Here is a 26367-nt window from a genome sequence, read left to right as displayed (position 1 = left end):
ATAATGCAGTTTTTTTTCTTAAAACATAAAAAATACTAGGATTTTTTTAGACTTCAGCTCCAATCACCCCTTTAGTATCTATTTACTGGGAATATATTGGTGGAGACAAGTTGCCCTATTAAGATAAAATAGACAAAAGGAGGCCCATATTATTTTTCAACTTGTTTTGCTTTTTCTTTGGAAAGTGCCACTCCTGGCTTTATGCCTGAACATCCTTCAGTCTTCTGAGCCTCTAAAGACAAAGCAGAAATGCTACTGCCAGGGCTCTTCAGTACATTTCCTTTAAAGCCATTTAAAACCAGGTCTTAGATTTGACTCTACACATTCACTAACTACCCACCCCTTGCCTAGTCTAAGGCAAGGAAGTGTTGGAGTCTGTGACAGCAGCAAGTACCCCACAACTAAAGAACACCTGGTGTAAGGTGGGTGTTTTATTGCTCTGATGCATTTCCAATGCAAAATCCCTTTTCTCATAATTCCCCCGTGTCCTTTTCTTTTTAAATGCTCTCAGAAGCAATTAAATAATTTTTATAAGGACAACTCCAGAGAAAAGGTTAAGCTTAAGTCACATTTGTATTAAATAAGTTATATATATATATATATATATATATATTTATAAAACTGCTTATAATGTTTACAGCCTCAGTCTCAGTGTTTCTGTGCACTGGATGGAGGTGGGAACAGAATCATACCCACTATGGCTCCCAGGTGCCTCTTCCTGCCCACACAGCAATTAGAAGGGCTTCCACCATGGTTTGTAGGTACTGAACATAGCAGCCCCCCATACCTGGTGCATAACCCTACTATACTTACAAAAATATTCATGTGGGATATACAGATATACAAAAATGAGGGTAAAAAGAACCGGGTGACAGTTGGCAGACCAGTGCAGTGCATTTGTGTCCCCAAACCAGTGGTGCTTTAGTACTCCCTGGCTTCTTGGAACTGTTTAATGTAGTCCTCATCGGAAGGGTTCTCTGTGCACTTCTGCCCATTATTGGGAGGCCGGGCCTCATTATATCTGCTCCAGTCACCCTTGCAGATAATCCAGGGCAGAACGTCCACTTTGTAGTGGAGCTCAGCAGAGAACTCGGTGCTGATGAGATTGGGTGTGCCTGCCCCTTTGCCCCTGGTGATGAGCTGCATGTTGTCACCATAGCAACAGTGTTGAGCAGCCAGTGTGGTACTCTCTAGGGATAGCATAGAGCGGATGCAGTATCGAGCAGTAGGCTTGTAGATCTCAAGTTTCTCTTTGGGACCACTAGCATCCTTCCATCGGAAGTCCTTGCGCTTGATGCGGTCAAAGATGTCAGCTGTGCTGTAGGCCACCTCGGTGGGGTAGGAGCAGGGGCAGCTGGGCAGGTCATTGATCACCTTGTGCATGTATTTCTTTAAGAATTCACTTTTGCAGCTCATCCATCGCTCACAGCTGTCCATGTCTGAAAAAGACAAAACAAAACAGAAAACAAAACCAAAAAAGAACCTCTTAGCACATGCTAAACTCTTCAGAAGGATGACGCTTAAACTTATACCAACAGTGTCTTCCATTAGCACCAGCGACTCCACAGGTACCCATAACCACCAGGCATGGTAGCCATTCTCATCTCCCCTGAACTTGGCAGCGTTGTTTATAAGACATTTCCCCAATACTTCACTTTATAATATGAGACATTTTCAAACACAGAACAGACATTGAATTACTGATGGCATGACTACCAGCATCCCATCATCCATATTTAACTGTTTGTTCATGCGATACACCTTTTACAATTTTAATGTAGAAGCACATTATTATCTCCAAATTTAAAGCATCTTCAAAGAAAAATGTCCAAACTAAACCAGATCTCAACAACCCCCCACAATAAAACCCTCAAGCATAAAACAAAAAATTAGATAACCATGGCCTAATAATGCATCCTAACAAAATCAGAGAGCTGTATTAAATTTCCCAAGTAAATGGTAATATTTGGGAAAACAAATGGCCTCAAAGGACCATTGTAGAGTTGAGTTTATTTTGTTTCTGCCATTCACGGGGTTGTTTAAAACATAATCCACCTTTCAACTGCTGGACCTTAATTGTCACTATGTGCAAATTCATAGGCTAAGTTGCCTCCGAGGGGCTGAGAGTGTGACTCGGAACCCAGGGGTGCATGTTTGGTTTTGAAAGCATTAAAAAAAACTTGATTAGTTCCAAACCCCTAATAATGTATGGATTCCAATTATATGTTGGTCAAATATTCCTATTTGGCTTTAGTTTGTTGTTTTTTTTTCTCTTTTGGGTGTGGTCTTAATTAGTTTTTTTTTTGGTTTTATAGGTTTTGTTATTGTATTTGACTTTTGTTTATTGAGATGGAACTTAAATTTGGGTGGGTAGGAAGGCAAAGATGAGCAGGAAGGCACTTGGAGGAAGGGAAGAATATGATCAAAATATATTTAAATTTAAAATTTATTTTAAATAATAAAAATAATTTATAGATTTTATATATGTATGTATGTATATATGTATGTATGTATATATGTATGTATGTATATATGTATGTATGTATATATGTATGTATGTATGTATGTATGTATGTATGTATGTATATATGTATTTGAGACAGTATCTCTCTGTGTAGCCCTGTAACTCACCAGGCTATCTTTAAATTCACAGATCTTCCTGCCTCTGCATCCTTAGTGCTAGGATTAAAGGCGTGCGCTACAACACCCCTCACTATGGACTTCAATTTGTGCTTTCTTTAAGAACTGAAATTTGAACAATGCGTTCTTGCATTGCCTCCCCCACCCCCCGGGGAGCAACTGGCTAGGGTGTAGGTAGATAGTGACACTCTACTTGGACAAGACAGGAGGTTCCCAAGTTAGCCTAATCCCTGACTGACCACTCACAGTCTTTCTCAGAGTCCTCCAGTTGTTTGGGTTAAGATGAGTGTATGCTTTTGTTTGGTCTTTATCAGACTCTGAGGACAAGATGCCAGGAGTCATGAACACCGGGAAACAATAGCGAGATGGGAGGGAAATTGGTACAAGGCAGGGATCAAACAGATAAGAGGAACAAACAGACAGTGTCACTGTAACCTAGAACTGTGACTCAGAAAACCCTTCTTATGATTCCCACTCAACAACAATGGCATCCTTAAAAACGTGAGCACAAGAGCCTCTAATCCCAGCTTCTCTAGAGGCCCAGGCAGGAGTATCATGAGTGCAAAGCCTGCTTGGTCTACAGAATTTAGGGCAAACCTGGTATAGAGAATGAATCCAAGGCTAGCCTGATACACAAAAGGTGTGCAAGGCCAGTCTGGGCAACTTAGTGAGACCTTACATTAAAATAGAAAGTAAAAGAGGGTTGGGCTATGAGCAGGACCAAAGCCAAGAGCTTCAAAGAACTTGGTCCTGGAAAACAAAAAGTATTAAGAATGTTTGTCCTCTTCCCATCTTTACCTTCCTGAATCCCCTTCCACCTTTACATTAGATTTAGAAGAGACTCATGGATGTTCTGTCTCCATTTATGAATTATAAGCTCAAACACCGACTTTCCTCGTTTTGCTCAGGATCAGCTGAACCGCTTGCCCACAGACTGACTGATCAGGACAGAATACGTGTTCATCAAGCACTAAACCCCTCTCCTTTCCTCAAGCCCCACCCCTTTCCCAGGCCTAGTCCGTCACTCCACTGAGCTAGCATCCAGCTCTTCCACCAGGATTCCTTCTGATATTAGGTTGGCAGTCCCGAGGATAAAACCCCTTTAGATCTGCTGTTCCACATTGCCACACGTCTGTCCCATTTGCCACTGCAATAGTTTGGATCTTAAATGCCCATCAATAGCCCACATATTGATGGCTTGGTCCCCAGCCTGTGGCAATACTGGGAGGTGACGGGACTTACAGAAGATCACAGTGTGTGCAGTAGTCTTAGGACTACAGTCCCGTTCATCCTGTCTTTTCCTTCCTGGTTACCATGAGGTGAACAACGTCGTCCATCACCTGCTTACTGTGATGTTCAGCTTTGTCACAGGCCCAAAGGCAACAGGCCACATTCCATGCACTGAAACTAGAGGCCAAAGTAAATCTTTCTTCCTTTTAAGTTGTTTTCTCTTTCAAGTTTTTTTTTTCCCCCACAGTGACCAACACATGCACTGCTGGGTTCTTTCTGGTCTTATTTACTTCTCCATAACAGAGAACCCTGTTTACCTAAACCTAGACATTCTTCTGTTGTTTTTGAGACAGTCTCACAGCGTGTCCCAGGCTAGGCTGGAAGTCACTTCAGCCTCTGAAAATGAGGATTACAGGCATGTACCACATAATACTTGGCTCTCTTGTCTTTAAAAAAAATAATAAACAAACCAAACCAAAACCAAAACACCTCAAAAGCGAAACAACATGTTATTTCTAGTAGGTAAGTCGAGAATAGTTTTGGGTACAAGTCACATCATGCTGGTCATGAGCCATGTTAGGGCTGGTACTGGCCTGATTTCGTCTTCAGAGCTCCTAGAAGAGAGTCTCTCTGTGTACTTTGCTGACTACCTCCCATCATCAGGGCCAGACTTGCCCTGCAGGCCAACAAGGGAGCATGGAGGAAGCGCTGCTGTCTGGCTCTCCTGCTGGGTCCCCTCAGCTGAGGAGTCTGTGTAGAACTGGGCTCAGACTTGATTTTCATCTTTCCCAGTTCTCCTTTTCTCCTTCCTTAGGTATCCTAGGGTCACCTTTCATGTCCATTCCAGTCTGGTGTGTGCAGAACCTAGACTCATACAAGCTTCAGTAGCAGGGGAAGGCCTTCAGCTAAGCATTAACTGAAACTAAACTTGAACAGTAAAAAAAAAAAAAAAAAAAATCTGATGGAGGACTGAAGAGGTGGCTTAGTGCATAAAGTTCTTGCTGTTAAGCATGAGTTTGGGTCCCCAGGACTGATGAAAAGTTGGATGCAGTCAGCATGGTTGTAACCCCAGCACTTCGTGGTGGGGTGGGTAGTAGAGACTTGCAGGTCATAAGGAATCTCAAGCCAGCCAGTCACACACACACACACACACACACACACACACACACACACACAAAGAGAGAGAGAGAGAGAGAGAGAGAGACAGACAGACAGACAGAGACAGAGACAGAGAGACAGAAAGATACAGAGAAAGGAGGAGGAGGAGGAGGGGAGAGGGAGGAAAGAAAGGATGCTTGGCTTGGGGTTGAGGATACTTTCTTTTCCCCTGGAGTAGAATGTACAAGAGAACAAGGTTATTGGGTATCATGTGATGAGAACTTGTTCAGTTTAAGGTTGTTCAGAGGTCCCTAGGGAGCCATGGCACTCAGTGAAATATGTATCAGTTGAGCTGTGCAGCAAGAACATTGATCCAGGGCTGAATTCAATATAGAATATCAATGGTAAGAGCTCAGGAAAAATATTCTTGGTGGTAACAGCAAGTCAGATCAAGAGGAGTCAGAACTGTTCGACTCCAGCGGCTGTGAAGTCTGTGGGTAATGAGAGTAAGGAAGGAGAAATTACTCCAACCATTTTGGATCAAATGCTTGGGAGGCTGGATGGTTATATATGGAATCGCATGGTCAGCTGGGATGGGGCATGTGTCCCATCAGTTAGATGGGAAGGGAGAGATGGGACACACAGAGCTCTCGTATGAGATTAAATTCTCACTTTAACTTGTTGAGATAAAAGCCCAACGTCTTAGAAGTTTTATGACAAGGCATTTTAACTTGATGAGCTTCTGCTGTCTAAATGTCAAGTTGGCCTCAAAGCAGGACTTCTCCAATGCACTTGGGATGGGTGTGAGCGGCAGGGGATGTGATGTGAACAGTCCTGAGTGGAACCAGCTGGCATGCACACTGGCTCCTTTTTTCTCTGAGTTCTAGGATTTCTCAGCTCTGTCTTCTTGTCAGTCACTCAGAGTGGGACAGTTCCTTTCTGGGAAGTAACAGGCTCATCTTGGAAGGGCAGGACTTATAGAAACAAACTTTAGAAAGCCTGGTGAAATGGCATATTTTCCAAGGTGGGAGACTACTGCAATTTATGTGCCTATAGAACACTTGTTGACCTGTTTTCATGTGCCTACTGAACACTTGTTGACCTGTTTTCATGTACCTACTGAACACTTGTTGACCTGTTTTCATTTTAACAAAGTACTTATACAGGGTGTTCAGTGTGATGGGCATGCTTGAGTTTGGAAGATAATTAACTCACTGGATTCTGCAGACATTCTGTAAGATGCACTCCTGCCTCATGCCATTTTACAGATGAGAAAACTAAGGCAGTGCTAGCCTAAGTAAGTTGACCATGCAGCAATCCAGTGTTTCCATTCTGTTTGTCTCATTTTCTGTTTGCCTTTCTGTATCTGCATCCCATGATGCTCTTGTCCTGATACACGTAGACTATCAATAGGCTTCTTACCCCTGCTTTTTGATTGAATTGCCCAATGGGAGGACCCATCAATGGACCATACAGAGAGAAGACATTGAGGCTAGAATGTTTTGCTGGTTTCCCTCTCACTGCACATTGCCTGTATCCTTTGGGGAGCCAGCACTGTGGTCAGGTAGCTCTCCCTCTGAGCTGTGCTTGTTGCTCCTATCTAGGTTCCATTAGATCAAGAATAGTAAGAGTTCTTCAGTGTTGCCACCCCTGGGTTTTCCTTTTTGGTTTTTGTCAACTTTTCTCATAGTTTTACAAATGGTCCTTCACCAAATATTCGCCAGTTAGCTATGTACTCAATTCACTTTTGCCTGGACTCTGGCTGCAATAGGTCTACTCCATTCTGCTATCTTTAGCCATGCACTGGATGTGGCTTTATGCCTTGCACTATAGAAAAAGGTAAAAGGTGCTTGCCTGTGAAGTGTGGTAAGAGGAGACAGGAGAGGTTTCTCTGTCTCCCAAAGACCTCAGACCTTTAAAGTCAGCTTAAAAAATCATTCCAGGGAACTGTGCTTTCTGAAGGCTCTTGCTAAATAAATGCAGTTTCATTGTGCATGTGAGGGGAGGGTGAGGTGGAGCTCCTAACAACACAGAATTTCTAAACTGTCCTGAGTTTGGCTTACAGAGATGTTTGGATAGATTTTGTTTTAAAAATAAATTATTAACAAGCACTGTAAAAATCAAAGTATATTCTAGCTCAACCAAGATCTATAATTTGTCTTGGAAAATCAGACTAACAAATTGGTGTACATCTCAAGGTGGTGAAGGTATGACTGACCCCATCTTTCAGAAAGAATATTAGTTCTTTGAGGATTTTGCACAATATTTTTTTTATTACATTCACAACCCCACTCTTCTCAGAGCTACTCTCCTTCCTAACCATTCAACTCCCCTACCTCTCCCATCAAGACCAACTTGTGTCATCCAAATGTTCTTGACTGTGTGGTCTTCAACTGGGGCATGCTCACCTTACCAGAGGCCACCTCTTAGAGACCGCTGTCTTTTGTCCCAGCAGCTTTCCACTGGGGCTGCAGGGATGAGGCAGGAGGACTGCCCCACCCACCACTAGCCATGCTGATTCTGTTTACTGCATCTTTTCATCAGAGTGCTTGCACCATTTTTTAAAATTATTCTTTGTTTTCTAGACTATTCTACTTAGACCCTTGACTGACTCCTGTAGTTCTCCAAGAAAGAGAAAATTACATCCCAACACAGCTCTGTGAGGAAACTAAAAGAGACTTAGGACTGCTCCATTTTGTCTGAGGAGCTATGGCAGACTTGAGATAATGAAAGAATTTTCAGAGATAAAAGAAGGGGGACGGAAGGAATTCTACTCTTACAACACAGACTGGCATCCAGAAGTGGTTGAGGCTGTGCTGAAAAGCAAGCTTACACCTGAATTGATGCTTTCTGCTGTGTTCATTCCGGCTGCTGCTTCTGAGCCTGCACTTTCTAGTAGAGAAATTATACATGCACGCACACACACACACACACACACACACACACACACACACACACACACAGAGAGAGAGAGAGAGAGAGAGAGAGAGAGAGAGAGAGAGAGAGAGAGACACCACACACACACAAATATACTGAATTTCTCTTTTACTGGAAAATTTTACTGGAAAATTCTTGCAATGGAAGGAAGTATAAAATATTGAGAGAATTTCCTTGCCCCTTCCTTTCCTCTGTTGGAGACTTCATTTTATTGAATGCTCAGTGGGGACAGAGGGGTAGTGGGTTTAATTTTTGCTAGGGGGAGGGTGGGCTCCAGCCTGTCTCTCACTTAGGAGGCTCTGCAAGTTTCACACAGACGTGTCCTATGTCTGGTGTCTGAGTGATGAGATTGCTTTCTTACTTGTTTGGAGTCTATTCAGGGAGCAGTGGACCTCACAGGGAAAATGAAACATGTTCATGGGTCCAAGGATGGCACTGCAAAAGCAAAACGAATCTCCAAAGCACTGAACCAATATTTGGATTTAAAAAAAAAAGAAAAAATATAAAAAGCTCTTACCAACTTCAAACAACTTGGTGGCATTAAACTCCTCACTTCCCGCAAGCAGACTTACTTCAGTGGCTGCTGTCCTGAAAGTGTCTTCAATTCCTAAACACAGAACAAGAATTCATTTTCTCCTAGTTATATGGAAAAACTCACCATCTCTTCCCCCAAACAAATACAAAACAAAACACCCGAACAAAGCCTCTTTGTATTCTTTACTCCTCACAGGTAGAAACTTGCCAACAGAGGAAACAGTAAAAAGCAGGTAGCGGAGCATAAAACATTAAGACCCCAGATCCTATTCACAGCTTGAAATCAGATCCAAATGTGGCTGCATAAGTTCCTCAGACTCAGCCATTTGCCTTGGTGATGAGGGGTAAAGATTGGTAGGGTGTTTGTAGCTGTTTGGTGAGTGACAAACTAAGCCTCAGACAGCAGAATGCTCAATAACCTTCTTTTAAATGGCCAACTAACTGTCTGGGTCTAAATCATTACTAGCTGCTCGGACCCGGGCAGGACATGTCATCTTTGTGTGCCTCAGAATTCATTTCTCTAAATTCAGGTCTGACACCTCTCCCTTGAAGAGTCAATTGAGTTACATGAATGAAGTGTTGAGTGAGCTTCTCTCAGAACGGAAGTAGAAATGTGTGTATTCTGCTTCCTCAATCATTTAGTTCTATTCCTACGGATGCTTCAGAAAGGATGCACAGAGACAGAGGACCCCCCCTCCCATTACTTACTCAAAGGAGCTGAGCCTAGTTTGTTGCAAACATCTCAGATCCCTTAAACCTGTTAGAATCAGCACACTCAGCTTCCTTACAAACAGGAGTTCTGTGCAAGCTGACTCATGAGAGAAAGGAGAGATCAGAGGCTGGTAGCACTACTGTTGGGGAACTTCAGTTTCACTGCTGGGCATGACTGTGCGTGTGCATGTGCGTGTGCGTGTGTGTGTGTGTGTGTGTGTGTGTGTGTGTGTGTGTGATGTGCATTCCAGTATCTGAGAAGAACAGAAGAGGGCAGCAGGTCCCCTGGAGCTAGAGTTTCAGGTGGTTGTGAACTGCCTGACGTAGGTACTGGGAACTGAAGGGGCAGCAGCTGCTTTGAGCCCCGGAGCCACGTTTCCAGCCTTCAGGGGGACATGTTTTTACAGTGTGATCATTACCAAGCCTACAAGACCTTGTCTATTCCATAGTTATTTCCTGCAAATCAGAGAGCCAACACACCGAATAAGAGAAGAGGCCCCACTAAACGTAATCCTTCCTATCCAAAGGGACCCTTGAAACTGGCATCCTCTAAAGCAGAAGGGCTGAAAGACTGCAGTGGGCAGGGACAGATGAGAACTGCATGCATGCACGAGGGATGCTGGCTGCACTGTTCTTAGTGGTCCTGGTAACCAAGAAGGAAACAAGCAGAATAGCAGCAGAGATGAGACTTTCCCTCTCTTCCTGAAATCCACATCTCCTGCCTTGGCTCTGAACGCCAGCTCCGACTGAAATGCCAGCCACACCCCTCTCACTCCAAGTGAGATGCTGCCTGTGTCTGTGTGAGGCTGAGCCAGAGACCTGTCTTCACGGCGAAGGAGAAAAAGAGCGAGCCAGTTAAGGCCCTGGACACTGCACTGCACAAATATTATTTGCTGCTGGTTTTGGGTCTCGATTTCCACAAATGCTAAACAAATACATTCATAAATTTCTGTTGCATGGGGGCAGTTTTAAGAATTAAATGAAATTACATACGCCAAATCCATGGAAATTTGCTTGGTACTTAATTACCCTGAGCATTCCTGGTCTTTCTTTATGACCGTCTTTTTCCTGTTTTTCTTTGACTCCTTAATCTTTCCCTTTCACCAATCTCTTCTCCCTTCCCCTCTCTTCTTCTCCCCTATCCTCCCCTCTTCTCTACTCCCTGCCCTTCCCCTCCCCTCGTTTCCCCTCCCCCTTCCCTCCTCTCCTGTCCCCTCCTTTTCCTTGTGTTCTTATCTCTCCACCCTCTCCCATCCTTTTTCTCTTCTCTCCTTCCCTCCTCTTACTCTTACTTGGCACCAGTGCTCTAACCAGGGCCCCCCACGTGGGTAGAAAGCACTCCATTCCCAGCCACATCCCGAGACAGCCTTCCTTCTCTACCTCCCAATAGCTTTTTGATCCTTTTCTCCATATGCTCCTGTTCTTCCCCACATTCTTCCTGGGCGTCTCTTCCCCTGCTCCTGTTATCACTGACAACTGTGTTCATACCCAGCCAAACCCCACTTGTCAGACTTCCGCCCCAGCTCACTGCAGTGAGCACGGGAGGTGGTAGTTGGGGGGGAGGAAGTTGGGGAGGCAAGACGTCTGCAGGGCTGACCTGGAGCCAGAGGCACCCCTTCTTACATTTCAACTCCATTTTCTTCACATGCCCTTTGCCAGTTTACACCTCATTCCCGTTGCTCCTCCCCGTCTCCTTAGAAACCCCTTTGGGCTTCCACTCTTGTTTAGGTCCAAATGTCTCTGGATTGAGAATAGAATGTCTGGGGGTAGAAAAAGGGGTCTGGTTTATGGGGATCAGATTGTCTGTCTCTGAAATTTCTTTTAGAGGAAGCCACTTGTAACGTGTGGTTCCTTGAAAGGGCCCAAGGTGTTATTGTAGGCTGGGATTCTGATGGGCAATTGGGAACACAGTAAAACTATAGGCCAGGGGAAGATAAGCTTTGCGCAAGGGACCAGGAGGCACATAGTTCTCTGTGGACCACTCATGGTCCTGGTTGCCTCTGCTACTCCTCTGCCTCCTGTTTGATGCCTCTAACAATGTAGGCATCTATACTAATAGGCCATAAAGTACATTTTGACAGACCACATTAACTTTGACAGTCACGGTCAAAATTATTGTTTAGTTTCAACATGATTGCTCACCATGCTATCGATTTACTTTAATTTTCAAGGCACTGGTACTACAGGTTACTATCAGGTTATGATTAAATGCTAAATTGCCTACAGTTTGTTCTCTGGGAAGCCTTGGGCAAATCTCAGTTCTTATTGACAGGGATAACTTCGTGGTTTGCCTGAGAATGAGAATTCACTCATGCTGGCTTCCTTATCAGACATAAGTATCTGTTTTCAGATGAGTTTTTCAAGTCATGACAACCTCACATCAAAGGTCCAAACTGACCATAGTCACCCCTTCAGGTTAAATGAGAACAAGATGGCACAGCATTAGTCACAGGCAGTGCACTTTTAGAGACTCAGCCAATCCATCTTCTCATCCACCAAGTCTATCTGCTGTCTCTAGTTGTCCCACTTTAGTCAAAAGCTTTACGAGGAGACAAGTTATCTTTTAGGCGATTTCCCTTGAACCTGGAGCCACAGCCCCACAATTACCTGGGCAGTTGGGACGGTCACAGGTCCTGGATTCTGTGGCAATGCATGCATAGCCACAAGAACGGGTCCGTTTCTGGTTGCCATTTCCACAGGTGACGCTGCAGACAGACCAGAGACTCCAATCACCCTCACCGTCTGTGGAATCTGGAAGGGAGCCAGGGAGATGGTCATCATCCCTGCCTGAGGAGTTCCCATGGCTCCTGCTCACATTGCCTGCTGCCTGCACATTCTTCCACATCCAGTATCTTACTCTGGAAGGGACTGGGTATAGCCGGAGCTCAAAGGTTCAGGGCTGCAGGCTGACTTTAGAGCTCCGCTTTGTGAAGACCTTTGTGAGAGGGTTGCAGCACCGGGTCGATCTGTGTGTGACTGGAACCTAACTCTTGGGTTCTTCTTTCTGTGTGGGGTGAGGGGGTAGGGGAAAGGGAAGAAGAGGAAGAGAGAAAGGGAGAGGGGAAAGGGAGAGAGAGGAAGAAAAGGGGTGGAGAGAGAAGAAGGGAAACAAGGCGAGAGAGGAAGGAGAGGAGAAGAGGAGAGGAGAGAGGAGAAGAGGGGAGGGTTCTACACAATATGGCCTTACTTTGACCTTACAGTCCCCACTGGATTACAGTCTAGTTTGATCTGGTAAATTCAACTATGTGAAGGATGTTAAGGAAATTTAAGAACGATGAGATGTTACCAAGAACGGAGTCATGTGAAGTACTACAAAGATATCTGACAGTGTAATGGAGGTCCCCAATCCTTTCCTATAGAAACTGAATGTAGCTGAAACCATCGAGAGTAGGACTGCCCAGTGGTCTGTGCTTCCTAGGCCCCTAAATCACAAAAAATGATGACTGCTATTTTTTCAGGTGCCAATAATAGGATGATTTGTTGCAGAGTAGTAAATAACCAATATGTTAATAGAAAATGTAGAAATAGCCTTTGAAGTCATTATTCAAACTCTCGCTACATGTCAAACATAATTCTAGGTAAGGGGGGTATATTGTTAAGAATAGTTATCAAGGCTCCTCACCGTGGCAGAATGAACAATTAATATGAAATAGTAAATGATATAGTATATGAGAAGTTACGAATGACATGGGAAAAGGAAAGTAGACCACACTGGGGGGGGGGCTTGGAGTTAGTCACATTGTTAAGACTGAATTTCTCTTCTCAGAAGTAAATTTTAACCAAAGTCCTAGAGTGTGGGGCTTGCGCAGGGTTCTCAAGTTAAGAGAAAAGAAAGCTTGGGCCATAGCATTATTCCCTTGTTCTCTAAAAGATGACTCTTCTCCAGTAACACCACTCCATAATAATTTCTCTTGGCTTATACACAGCTTCCAGCAGCCAGAGGGCCTCTGTGAGTGCCAAACATGGGGCTACAGTCATGTACCTTGAAATGATGGGATGCCCTTCATTCATAATAGGTTGTGGTAGTTGTTATTACATAGACCCAGAAAGAATGTTCTCCACACGTTTCCACCTGAGCCTTGGGTCCTGTGCCAGTTGTCAAGGCTGTTGTTGACACATTGCTCTCTCTGAGGGCATTTTGGACTATCACAGGGCTTCTGAGTCTTCTCCGTCTACTATTGAGAATTGATGGGTATGTATGAGTGTGTGTGTGTGTGTGTGTGTGTGTGTGCGCGCGCGCATGCACACACATGCATGACATTGTGATGGCCTCTTCCCTAACTGAATAGAAAACTGTTTCATGCCATACCTGCCCTCAGAAGCATTGCCCATTTCTATCTCCTTTCCATCAAACTGACTTTTTCCAAACTTTGATTTCTTCTAAGAAACAGTTTTCCAACCACACAGCCAAACAGATGTCTGAAGCTTATGTTTTACATTAGGGAACTGGGCATCATTTTTCCAGTGTGACCCTCTGTGTTGTCTCCTCGGAGGCATCTGCCCAGCATGGCTGGATAGTCAAGTTGATTCCAGAGGGAGAAAAGCCTGAGACAGAATAGTCACTACTCCCTTCCAGACCTTTTCAGACATACTCGGAACAATTGCATGATTGCATGCCTGACAGTGAGGCCATCTATGTGTAATGAATTATATTGTATGTGCACACACTGAATTTTATCCTGCACACAGAGATGGCTAGATTTAGTTAAAGAAGAGGTACAAGTAAAGAGTCTCATATTTTTACAACATAAAAAGAGAGAGGGTAAGTTTGAACAGCAAACAAGTCACACAAGTAGAAGCCATGCCATTTGTGGAGGGAAGGGCGGGATAAGATAAAATCCAGTGAGTCCAAACATTGTACTGCTTGACTTTGTAAGAGGAAGAGAGGTCTTCTGCTACACAGAAATGTCCTATAGCCTTTCCTTTTCATTTCGGTAAGGGCAACAACTTCTGTGAGGGAACATCATTCAACCTGAGGTCTTAGCTCACTGTGAGACCCATATTTGAACCTTGGTATAAGCTAGACTTCTGCCTTTGGTTTTCTAGATCTACATGGCTATATGGTTTCATTTTATTGCTATGGAAAAACATTGAACAAAATCAACTTAGGGGAGAAAGTGATTTATTTTATCTTCTGACTCATAGGTTGTAATCCATCACCAAGGGAAGTCAGCACAGGAGCTCGTGGCAGGAACTTGGAGGCAGGAACTGAAGTAGAGAGCAGCTTCCTGACTCATTCTACATGCCTCACTCAGCCTGCTATCCTAACCAGTCCAGAACCACCCCTGCACTATAAACTCTCCTACATGGATCATAAGTCAGGAAGTGCCCTTACACCCTGCCCACAGGGAAGTCCGATGGAGGCGGTTTCTCAGTTGAGGTTTTCTGTTTCCAAGTCAAGTCAACTCTAGCTTGGACCAGTTTGACAAAAAATATACTGCACAATGACTAAATGCTAATGCTGCATTAGAGTATGCAAGAAATGATGCCCATAAATCCTCTCTCTATGTCTATTTCCTTGGTTACACCTTTTTCTTGTTGGTTCTCAACCACATGATTTTCATCAACCAATGGGATGATAGCAAATAGGATGCAAGCAAAGGCCTGTAAAATGTCTAAGCATGTAGACTTGCCTTGCTTAGCTGAAGGGAACTATTCTACCATGTAAAGAGCTCAAGAGAACTCAGGTCCAGGAGGAGAGACGCTCTGGTCATCTCAGCACTCCTAATTGTCTAGCTGAGCTCCATCATTGCTACTGAGGTCACTGGATACTGTTCAGCTTCAACCCAGTCAGCCCGTCTCAGCCCAGATGAACATTTCAGTCAGCCTGAAGACTCCTGAGGGAGAACCCTTCTTCTGTTGTTTGAAGCCTCTAAATTGGGGTATTAGTAGTTTCTTCGTTGTTGTTTATTTGTTTGTTGAGACATTGAGCTAACCATGTAACCTGTGCTGGCCTCAAACTCATGATTCTCCTGCCTCAGCTTCCAGAATGCTGGGCTTTCACAAAGTAGATTCTTCTGAAATCTGTTAGAAATACATCACAAAAATCTATCCTAAAATGTTATCTACAAGGACTTCATCCTCTCTACCAGCAGGTGGCTTCCTTCATAGCCTTAAATGCTCACAGATTAGCCACATGATGAATTATTTTTATCAGGGAGCAATCTCCTAGGAAAATCTTTCTTGTCCCGGGCTTCTGTCACACACTGGTCCAGATCAGCATCCAGCAAAGACCTTTCAGGAGATTCCTATTACGTGAGGTCAAAGGGCAGAATAAGGATTTCTGGCTGGAACACATCTTTCTGGGGAGAAATCCTCTCTGTTTTAATGCCAGATGGAAGAAGTTGTAATACATGTAGCAGAAGGTAAACCTAATTTATGATGCTGGAAACACAAGTGAGGACTGTCTGGGAGGGAGTGTGGTTCTGGGCAGAAAATGAACCTGAGCCGCAGTGATTACAAAGACAACAGGAACAGTCTGTCCCCGAGAATACTTCTGTGGCATTCTGACAGCCCCAGTGACATCAAAGAGCTCAAGAGGAGAAGACAATGCTCTGCATTGCAATGAGGTGAGAACTGCTGTTCAAAGATGCTATTTGGGACGTTAAAATCTTCCTTTTATAGCATTGGGCTAGTAGAGCTTCTCGGATTAATTCTAGTGTAGGGAATTGACTGGAGTTTGTCTGGAACTGGTCACTGGGAAACACAAACCACAAGTCCCGGATGTTGATTTAGCTTGCATGATAAGTCTATGTCAGGAAGAATTGAATTCCTTTTACGGGTAAGGAAACTGAGGCTTATCCTAAACGTTAAGGTGTATGTGGATGCTCACACAGTTCAGACTCAGCACATCTGGAACTGTATCTGAATCTACCTACTCCCGGTATATCCTGATAGCTATGCTGTTATTCCAGCAACATTGTCTCTGGCCAAAGTTAGCCTTTGTTTTTTAAGGCACAACTATCATAACATTCAATGGAAGAGGAAAAAACTCACTGCAAAATAGTCTGCTAAAATTAGACCATTACAAGTTAGACAATTTCAAAGAATTGAAACCTAATTAAGGTACCAATAATCTGTACCTATCCAACTCTACTCCGGTCAGTTTAGGGCATGGGCAAATACTGTGGGTAGAAAAACAGTTGCTTGGATCTCTGTTTGAAATGTTCTGTGTCATCCTTGTATCTGGACTCTTCTATCGCTGTGATAAGACACGGAGACCAAGGCAACTTAAAGAAAATGGAAGTTATTTGGGGCTCACAGTTCCAGAAGGTTAACACATATGATGGAGAGTCCACTAAGTGGAGGTGGCATGTGGCAGGTGACTGGAGCAGCAGCTGAGAGCTCACAAACAGGAGACTGAAAGAGCACACTGGAGGGTGGTGGCTTTTGTGACCTCAAGCCCGTCCCCAGTCACATACCTCCTTAAACCAGGTCACACCTCCTAATTCTCCCCCAGTTACCAACTAGGGACCAAGCTTTCAAGTTCCTGAGACTTATAGGGAGTTTTCTCATCCAAGCCACTAGACTCCTCATTATGTGTTACTTGTCCCTTGGTCTGCTGATAGGGAAGCCATAGGACTTAACAACAGGGCCAACATCCATTTGAAGGGAGAAGAAGGGTGGATGGTTGTGGGAGCGAGCGGATCTGAGATCCGATCATCTTGTCTCTCATCTCCACTAAAGTAAGACAGAACTTCTCTTACTGTAACTCGCTGAATTGGAACTTTCCTGTTACCTTACCTCCCTGTTGTTTCCCAAACACAAATCCGCTAGTCTCACCTTGGGGTTGTAACATTTACTGTGGAGGGGGAAGCTTCCGTTGACAGCCTGTGATACAGCTTGTACATGTGGATTCTGAAGTGCTAATATATAAGATGAGACGTGACCGCCTGGTCACAGGAAGCAACTGCACACGTCTCTTTAATTAAACTGCTTTTCAGCATAGATTTCCTTTTGTAGTTAAAAAAATACAGGGAAGGCGATTTAATGATTTATCCATCTTTAGAAATAAAATTAAATTTTGGATGAGACAAAACAAGAAAGAACCCCAAAGACCCTAAAAAATATCTCTTCAGTATAATTTTAAAATTATACCATTTTGGGAAAAAAAATGTGGCTGTGGGCAGCTCCATGGGGCTTCTGTGAAGACAGCCTTCATGAGGTTTGCCTCAGAGAAGATGAAAAAACCACATACTGTAAACTGGGTTTTGCTTGGCCTCATGTCCTTGAGGCCTTATCATCCCCATTTACTCTCCCAGTTTTATTACTGCGTAGTGGACTCACCATACTCTGGCTGCTCTTTGGTTTCAAAAGTCCGGTGTCCTGGGGCTGGACGGTCCCATCCTCTAGGAACGCTGAGGAAGTTGCTGTCATCTGAGGTACTGTCATACTTGTCGTCCTGGTCCCCACTGTTTGTCCTGGCTAAGGACAAGGACCTCTGCCACCAGGCCCGCCAGTCAGAAGCTGGGAGTGACCAGCTGGGTTTATTCTCTGGATGCTGGTCTTTTTCTGCTTCAGAGTCAGGGCCGTCGACCACCTCTATGGTGACCTGAGGAATTCAGAGCAGGCCAGGTCAATGAGTAACTGTCAGCCTCAAGCTAGGAAGAAGGTCTGAGAGAGATTAAGGAAAGGGTGACTGCATCCCTTGTGAAAGAAAGATGCAATTACAGGGTGCTAGAGAGCATGAAACACCCAGACATGACCCGCATGAATTCCATCACTAGAAGAAATATGGCCTCGGATAGGCATGAGTAGGTTCTTTGTGTACTGGTGACTAAACTGTTGAGAAGCCTTTCACTGAAAGGACACTGTCTATGTCCCTGAGGTGCTGGAAGAACTGTCACAGCAAAGCACAACTTACTGAGCAGGTGTCATCTTAGGCACTTTTCTAAGTGCTCTGTCCACGTGCATTTATCAAACCCTCACAAGCCACATTCCTGCACATGGGCCACACTTCACAAGCGGAGTCCATTTTCACTTACTGTCCTCTGGGAATAGCCTCATGACTCCCTTGGTCCAGGTGAATGGAAGTAAGTGACATTCCTTGGGTTAGGGGGGATGATTTAGGGAGGGTTGGGGAGATGGCTCAGTGGTCTGCTGTTCATGAGTAACTGTGAGGACTGAACTTCAAATCCTAAGCACCCACATAAATGCCCGGTGGATATGGTGACCTGCTTGTAGTCACAGCTCTAGAGAAGCAAAGACAGTGCATGCCCCAAAGCCAACGGGCTAGCCCAATCAATTGAACTGGAGAGCTCTGCTCACATGGAAAACCCTGCCTCGATACAAAATAAAAGGTAGCAAGTGTTTGAGGAAAACACCAACAAGGATGACCTCTGGCCTCTGCACATATGCATACCTGCACACGTAAGCGCACCCACATAGATGTGAACATGCATATACACCAGCATGCACACCACATGCACATGCATATGTCCAAATAATGTACTGAAGGTACCATAAAGATGTACTGCAGTTTTTCTATTCTTTTCCTTGGAATGTTCTCACAGATACATAAGGAAACTCAGCCTTGATCAATGCATAAAGACAGTCTAGATTTAAGAGAAAGACTGTGTGGGAGAAAACTGAGGCTAAGTACTCACAACTAAAAGCACTATGGATCTTTCCATCCTAGTTGGGTCATCCCCACTGATACCACGTGGAACCTGAGCAACCTCTCTTGGTTGAGTTCTGTCACAATTCCAGTCCTAGAGGACCATGGGCCATCCAATGGTCATTGCTCCAAGCAATTGGGTGTCGTAGTTATTGCCACCCGAGGCAGCTTTTTATAGATTAGTGGAACCGCACAAAGGTGTTGATGGGTAAGGACCAGCTCACAGGACTGAGGGAGCAGATAACCTCAGGTACCAGGGGCAGGGTAGATGCTGCAGGACTTACATAGATGTGACTGCATGGCCCTCAGGACAAGGCTTTTCCAGTTATGATATTTCACTCCTCCCATTGTTCATCCCCAACATCAGGGTCAAAGTACACAGTCCCTGGGCTATGGTTAGAACTTGTTCTTTGGATTAATGAAGCCTACTTTTGAAATCTGTCACAGCTCTGGAAGAACATAGCTTCTTGGCTCAGAGAGACAATCAGCGTAGAAAAACTTGTTTAAAAATTAATAAAAGACTCATTGGGCTCCTCTGGCCATCACATAGTTCTTGCAACACGTCCTGGAAGAGTTACATGCACATGAATCAGAAACACACACTCCAAGTAATCAGCGCAAGATGTACTGGGCAGATGCAATCCCAGTTTTGCCCTGACCCGACATCTGAGGAGTTGCTAAGATACTCTGCCAAATTGCACTGGGGTGTGCCCATCCTTTAGATAAACAGCTTGGGGATTGTTTGAATCGAATTCGGTCTGACACTTAAAGAAGCTGCCAAGTCAATAGTGGACCCAGGCTTGAGATCTAGATACGATCCAGAAGATGACTGTAGATCCCATAGGATGCTGAGAATGGGTCAGGCCAAGTGCATCTCTCTCCTCTATTGTGGAATGCATAGAAGAGCACCATGAACTTTATTTAGCTCACCATTGCCTTAATTTGTGAGCATCTCCTGCATTCTTATAATTGTGAAGGTTTTATGTAATTCAGCTACAATTTTAAAATTAAGAGAAGAAAAGAAACACAACACACATGTTCTACCACTGATGTTTGGCAGAGTGGACAGTTGCTAGGAAGCAATGACTACAGGGTCCCCCATGGAACCTTGGAAGGAAAAGCAAGGAAAGAGCACACTGCTGGGTGGTGAATATAGAACTCCCATGGGAGGAGGGACAAAGCAGAGCCTTTGAATACATAGGCTTTCTCCTTTGAAGCCCCATCCCCCTCTTTTTACAGATAAAACTACTGAGCTGCAACAATTGTCTGCAAGGATATTAAGGGTCTTGGAGGGGAAAGGCTGCCAGGCAAGCAGGCAATTATGGTAATGAGATCAGTCTTTGACTAGGAGATAAGGCAGGACGTGCCCAACCGTGTGGGCACTCCGTCTGTATTCAGACCGGAGTCAAAGGGATTGCTTAAACAAAACGTGCCCTGCAATTTCTCCAAGCTGGGAATAAAAACAATTTCATGTTTCAAGCTATTACCGTCAATATGATTTTTTTCCCCTCCAAAATTGTTGCTCAGATCCAAACAAAATAGAATCCTTGCCTGGCGAAGCAATGGGTAGCAAAATAGGAATGTACTCCAAAAACTATATCAATGACTAAATCTCAACAGCTTCGAGGTTTCTTTCTTCTCTTTAATTTCTAGCCACTGCCCCAAATGAATTACAAAACGAAACAAAACACAAACAAATCTTAGGACCCACCCTACCCCACAGTCAGCAACGTGGAAACCTCACCCTGATATCAAAAGGAGAAATCTAATCTTGAACCTGAAATTTTATAGGCATCCAATTAAAAAGACGAAACAAGCATGGCAAATGCCTTCTCAAATGGCTGGGGTTCGTTCTCGTTTCCTGTTTCCCTTATTCTACTCGGGTATTTTAGAGTCAGAGAAACCTTTGGAAAGATCTCTTGAGCAATAAACGTGAATGTGCTGAGGATACGGAGTGAGCAGGGCTCACTTGAAGCTGACAAAGACTCTAGATCGCCCCCTCCTTTCTAGCTCGATTATATATCCTTGAAGTCCCTTAGAATACCTAGTGAAAGAAAGAGACCTCTTTCTAAGCTCCAGTCCAAAAGTAAGGCCGAAGCTCTCAGCTCCAAAGGTTATGCAAAAATAGGTTTCAATTCTGTCCAAAATTGGGAAATAGGCATAACCCCCATCAGCTTTTTGGTTTTCTGTTTTATTGTTTTGTTTTGGTTTTATCTACTTTTTGATTTTTGCTCAATTATTAAAAACTTATATTAGAACCCAACACTTTGCTCTTGCTCTGCAAATGACTTTCCACAGGAAGTCTAAGACAGTCCCCGTTCTAACTGTCAATAAGCCATGGCCACCATGAATATGGAAGCTGTGTTGCTCCAGTGAACAGACTGTGGCTTTCGCTCTTGCTGCTCCTCTGAGTTTTGTAAGCTGAATGGACTGAGTAGATGAATGTAGGTTATAATTTTCCAGACAGAAAAAGGATTCCCTCAAGAGTATAGAACATCCAGAAATATGTCTACAGCTAAGGTCCTTGCTGCCCTTCTTCCTTGACAAGTTCAGCAGAAAGAACACAAAATAGACCAGGAAGATATTCAATCCTCTTGTCTCAGACCTGATGATGCTCCAAAGAAACTGTGGTATTCCCTGCATAATTGCGGTTAGTGCACTGAGATTTGTAGCAGTGTGCTTGCCCAGACATTATTGTCTGTTCTACAAAATTTAGATTCAATTTTCAGGCACAGATTTGGCTTAGGGAAATCATCTTCCCAAGGTAAATGTCAAAGAAGGCATAAAGACAGTTTCCAGATAAATCTCTGACTCTCAACTAATCTTTTAAAAATTTACTTATCTGCTTATTTATTTATTTATTTAGTGTGTGTGTGTGTGTGTGTGTGTGTGTATGTGTGTGTGTGTGTGTGAGCACTTGTTACAATTGGTGTGTGGATATCAATGGATAACTTTGTGGAGTCAGTTCTCTACTTCCACATTTACGTGGGGTTTGGGTATTGAATAAAACACCAGGTGTCTGAAGTAAGGATCTTTGCTTGCTGACTTAATTATCCCCATAGATGCTTTTCTATCATCCTTATCTGTATCATCTTCACCAATCAGTTACAGAAAGTTTATCATACACACAACCCTACGCTAAGCCCTAATATGGATGATATCAGTCCTCGGAGATTTGATGATGTAGGTGATTGTAGGTAGAATTATTATGCCAGTTTTATAGACAAGAGAACTGAGGTACAGAGTGATTGGAAAACTGACCAGGGCCTATAGAACCCAAGAAGACTGAGTGGTGGTACTAGATTCTAAACTCAGCTCCATTTGGCTACATAGTTCCTGATAACAGCAGAAACCCATGAAAATCTCAGCTATACAGGTTGGTTTCCATTGGCACATTGGCTCTTATCCAAGAACTAGGGCACAGGCATTTCCCAGCTCTTATCCAGCCAGACTGGCCATTTAAAAAGTATTATGGATATGGGAGGGAAAACCAGAAGTAGAAGGAAGTATAACCTTGACCAGTCACTCTGCGTGTATCTTGTAGCACCTAAGAGGCCTAGGGCCATGGAAATCAATCTGTATAGAGAAGCAATGTCTGTGGGTCCCTGTGTTTAAGTCTCTCTCAATGGAAGCAAAGAATGGATTGCGTTGGTTGAAGTGGATACTGACCTCAGAATGGTCCAGAACAGGGAAATATTTGGTGGCAAATAGCTACTGTGGCAATGAACTGATGCAGAAAGTCTGATAATGAGTTTATTTTGGAATTTTTGTCTTTATTATCTGACCATCAACCAAAGACCAGAAACGCAGCCAAGGGTAGTAAAGTTCAAGTCTAAATTGTCCCAGACAATTAGCTTTTTTTCTTGAAAAGATTTTTTTTTTTTAAAGGAGAACCTAATATCTTATGTTGTTTAAAATCTAACATGGAGTTGCAGCCTAGGAATCCAGAGGCGATTTCTTTCTATTTGATGGATTACGTTCAGATGCATATACACAGATGAGACTATCCCCTCATCCCACCCGCTTCTCGACAGCCTGAATCCAGTGCTAACATGAAGTTTAATTCACGTGGGAGAGAGGCTGCCTGACAGACGGATGGCTTAAAGCTGTTCTTCAGAGGCAGGTGTTAGGCTTTTATGAGGATTCTTCACCCTAAAAAGCCAAAAGGTGCAAGACACGTGGCCCTCTGCAGAAACTCAGGGATACAAACACTTTCAAAGGAGGGACAGTATCCACCCCTGGAGCTGTGGAGTTGCAGGGTGGGGGGGGTCGTCAGAGATAAGGGTATTGATTCCTGCTAGACTTCTGGGTTCCAGCTGAGGATAATTAGTTCGAGAGCATTGGAGGCCAGAGGATCTGGCCCCAAAAGCCTACCCACTAGACATACCTATTCTTATACCACCGGCCAGTAGAGAAATGCTCAGGAAACCATGCTGAGCAGCAGGGCTTTGTGTGTGCCTGGCTGGGCTGGGCTGGACCAGTGGCTTTCAACAAAAGAATAATGCCCTAGGCCCAGATGAGAGCTGCCAACCAAGTCCTTACCCTCTCCCCTTTGGGAAGCACCTTGTGTTCGAAAGGACCACCAGGGAACTGAGTTGACTCAAGTGTAGTGGTGCATGGGACAGTACAGGCTAATGCTGTGCGTATGAGCATGTATAGCATGCACACACGTGCACACACACGCACAGAAAGAGAGAGAAAGAGAGGGAGGGTAAGAGAGGGAGAGAGAGAGGGGAGAAAGAACACAGAAAGACAGACAAACAACAGACAAGGGTGGAGTACACTGAGGAAGTAGCTGCCTTTGTTTGAATGTCTTTCTTAGTGACTCACACTAACTTCTTGTGGCCTTCTAGAAACAAAGGGCCCGACACGGAGTTCAGTTCTCTTTAGGGAAAGAAGTCAGATCAATAGACATTGGCTGTCCTGTCCTCATACTGTCTGTGAAGAACAGCAGACCGGGATTATCTGAGGCAGAATGGGACTTGCACTGTGCAGTGTCAGAAGGGTGTCAGGCTTCAACATCTCCATGTTGGAAATGCACTGTCTCAAATCCATTTGCTGGTAACTCTGGTATTTGAAGTTCTATTTTCACTTTCCTTTTTATTTAATTTTTTGTTAGCCATTTATTTGTTAGGAGGTTGTCTTCTCCTGGAGGAGTTTCTGGGTATAGAAAGCAAGCTAGCAAGGTACTGAGGGGAAGCACCTTCCTTTGAAGACAAGACTGTGGGTTACCTGGTCTAGACACAAACCACATAGCCTTTTTCTATAGTGGCCCTTTTCTATACATCTCAGCAACTTCAGGACGCATTACTTTTGTTCTTCTATCTCAGTGCCTCACAAATCACAAGGGTATTGCAACACTGTTTTTGTGGGAAGTATACAACCCTCGGCAGGAATCACAGTAGGGTTGAGAAGGACACAGGACAACACAGGCTTCTTAGAATTAGGTTGGGAAACAATGAACTATTTTCCTTTCAGTTGCTAGCTGCTGAGAATTACCTGAATATTTGGATTCTGCCCATTGATATCAGCTTTGGAAAGATCTGGAAAGTTCGGTAGGTCAAGGAGAAAGGATCTGGGGCCGTCTCTTTGCAGCGAAGGATGCCCAGTCTCTTGAGGGAATCGCTGTCTGGGGAAGGGTTGGTGGACAACCTGGCGCTCCTCTGGGGCTTCTTTGGACAGAGGAAAGATGGTTTCTGATGAAGAGTCACTCTCCAGGTTGAGTTTATTCTAAAACAGACAGACAGACAGACAAGTAATGAACAAAGACTTAGAAGGCAGGTGGTTAAAAGCACCACTCTTAAATTAATTATTATCAAATTAATAGATAAGCACAATTCATTCTAGGGGCTGGAGGTCAGCCAGTGTTCTAGTCACTGTTCTGTTGGTGAGATGAGGTGACCAATGTAACTCTTCTAACAGAAGCATTTAACTGGGGGACTTGCTTTCAATTCTAGAGGGTTAGTCCATGGTGGTCCAGAGGGTTACTACCACGGTGGGAGGCAGACAAACAAGCTTGGTGCTACAACAGCAGCAGTGATCTTTACATCCTCATCACAGGCTTCAGGCAGAGAGAGATGCTGGGTCTAGCATGGGCTTTTAAAACCAGAAAGCTCACCTCCAGTGACTATCTCCTCCAAGGCCACGCCTACTCCAACAAGACCACACCTCCTAATATTTCCCAAAGAGTCTATTAACTGATAACTAAGCACTCAAATGTATGAGCCTATGGGGGCCATTCTTACTCCAACCACCACAGCCAGCATAGTATTCCTAGCTCATTTCTCTAGCACAGGGTTTAGTTCCTCCATCTTTAAAAGGCCAAGTTAGGAAATGTCTTTCAGTTTACTACTTAGGGATTTTCTTGGGAGTTATGAACTATTTATTAAGTCCCAAAGCACATCAAAATAAAACAGCTAATTTTAAGGAAAAGTGTTATTCATTTCAAGTGGGGACTAACTGTTTCTCACAGCCTCAACTGGTCAACCACCATGGCTTTCATTATACTCTTAATGTCCAAGTTTCTTTGGCGTGTGCCATGGAGAAAAAGATTTGATTAAATCAGATAAATGTTTAAGTCAAACTGTTGATTAAATATCTCCATTTACCTTTTGACACTCATTGTCTCATCTATTCATCTACATGTTGACATTTGGTCTTTTGCTATGTAACCTTGCCGCCAAGTTTTCTCTGACTGGTGAATAAAGGTGCCTATACCTGGGCAGAAGATAGGTGGAATTTAGGGGTTTCTGGGCTTGGGATTGGAGGTAGCGGACCATGAGGAAGAAGGAGAAGAGGTGGAGAGGGGGAAGTTGCCATGGGGTAGGTGAGTTACAGAAACATGGCCATGAGGGCTGGCCAATTAGAGTTAAGAGCAGCCCATGCAGAACACAGCAAGTTATAAGTTGGAAAGTAAATTACAATAGCTTAGAAGGCAGATATCTGATTATAAATATAAAAGTTGTATGTCTTTTATCTGGGAACTGAATGATCAGAAGTAGGGTAAGACATAAACATCTACTACATGTACATATTCATTCCTGTCTATCCATTCATTTTTCTTCATTTTATTGGTTATTTTATTTATTTACATTTCAAATGTTATCATCCTTCCCAGTTTTCCTTCCACAAATAATCTATCCCCTCCCCTGTCTCTATGAGGGTGCTTCCCCCACCCTACCCTGCTTCTTGTCTATTCATCTACCCAGTTATCCATTCCTATATCCATTTCATTTATATCTTTCTATCCATCCCTCTAATACATACATTTCCCCCACATGCTAGGCAAGAGACACATTAATGAATGAGATGGTTGTGCGGTATGTACTCTTTTGGAATGTACATCTACATGTGACAACCAAAACATACATAGATGAGAAAGACAAGAGAGTACTCACTGCAAAATGAAACAACCAAAAAGACAAGGTGATGGAGTGAACATTATCAGGGTAGACAGAGAAAATGTCTCTGATGAGGCAATACCAGAGACAAGATCTGAGCAAGTCCATGAGAAGCGTTGAAGAGATCCAGAGGGATGGCAAAGAGAAAGTAAGGTAGCCCTCACAGAAGGGAAACTGATGGCTGCTTTAAGAGACGTACAG

The 26367-nt window shown here is 43.8% G+C and overlaps 1 protein-coding gene across 1 annotated transcript in view; it reads right to left on the bottom strand.

Moving 5' to 3' along the window:
• Positions 1-794: 794 nt before the first annotated feature.
• Positions 795-26367, bottom strand: part of ISM1 (isthmin 1) — a 69790-nt gene continuing 44217 nt past the window's right edge. Inside the window, exons 2-6 of the mRNA XM_080931557.1 lie at positions 24266-24496; positions 17437-17701; positions 11758-11901; positions 8423-8512; positions 795-1439 (exon numbers count right to left, since the gene is read on the bottom strand). Coding sequence (XP_080787683.1) covers positions 922-1439; positions 8423-8512; positions 11758-11901; positions 17437-17701; positions 24266-24496 — 1248 coding nt within the window. The 3' untranslated portion in view covers positions 795-921. The remainder of the gene's footprint in view (positions 1440-8422; positions 8513-11757; positions 11902-17436; positions 17702-24265; positions 24497-26367) is intronic.

The sequence above is a fragment of the Micromys minutus genome (assembly GCF_963924665.1).
Source record: "Micromys minutus genome assembly, chromosome: 17".
Classification (NCBI taxonomy): domain Eukaryota; kingdom Metazoa; phylum Chordata; class Mammalia; order Rodentia; family Muridae; genus Micromys; species Micromys minutus.
The sequence above is the reverse complement of the archived record's forward strand: the minus strand, read 5'-3'. Positions and strand labels throughout refer to the sequence as shown.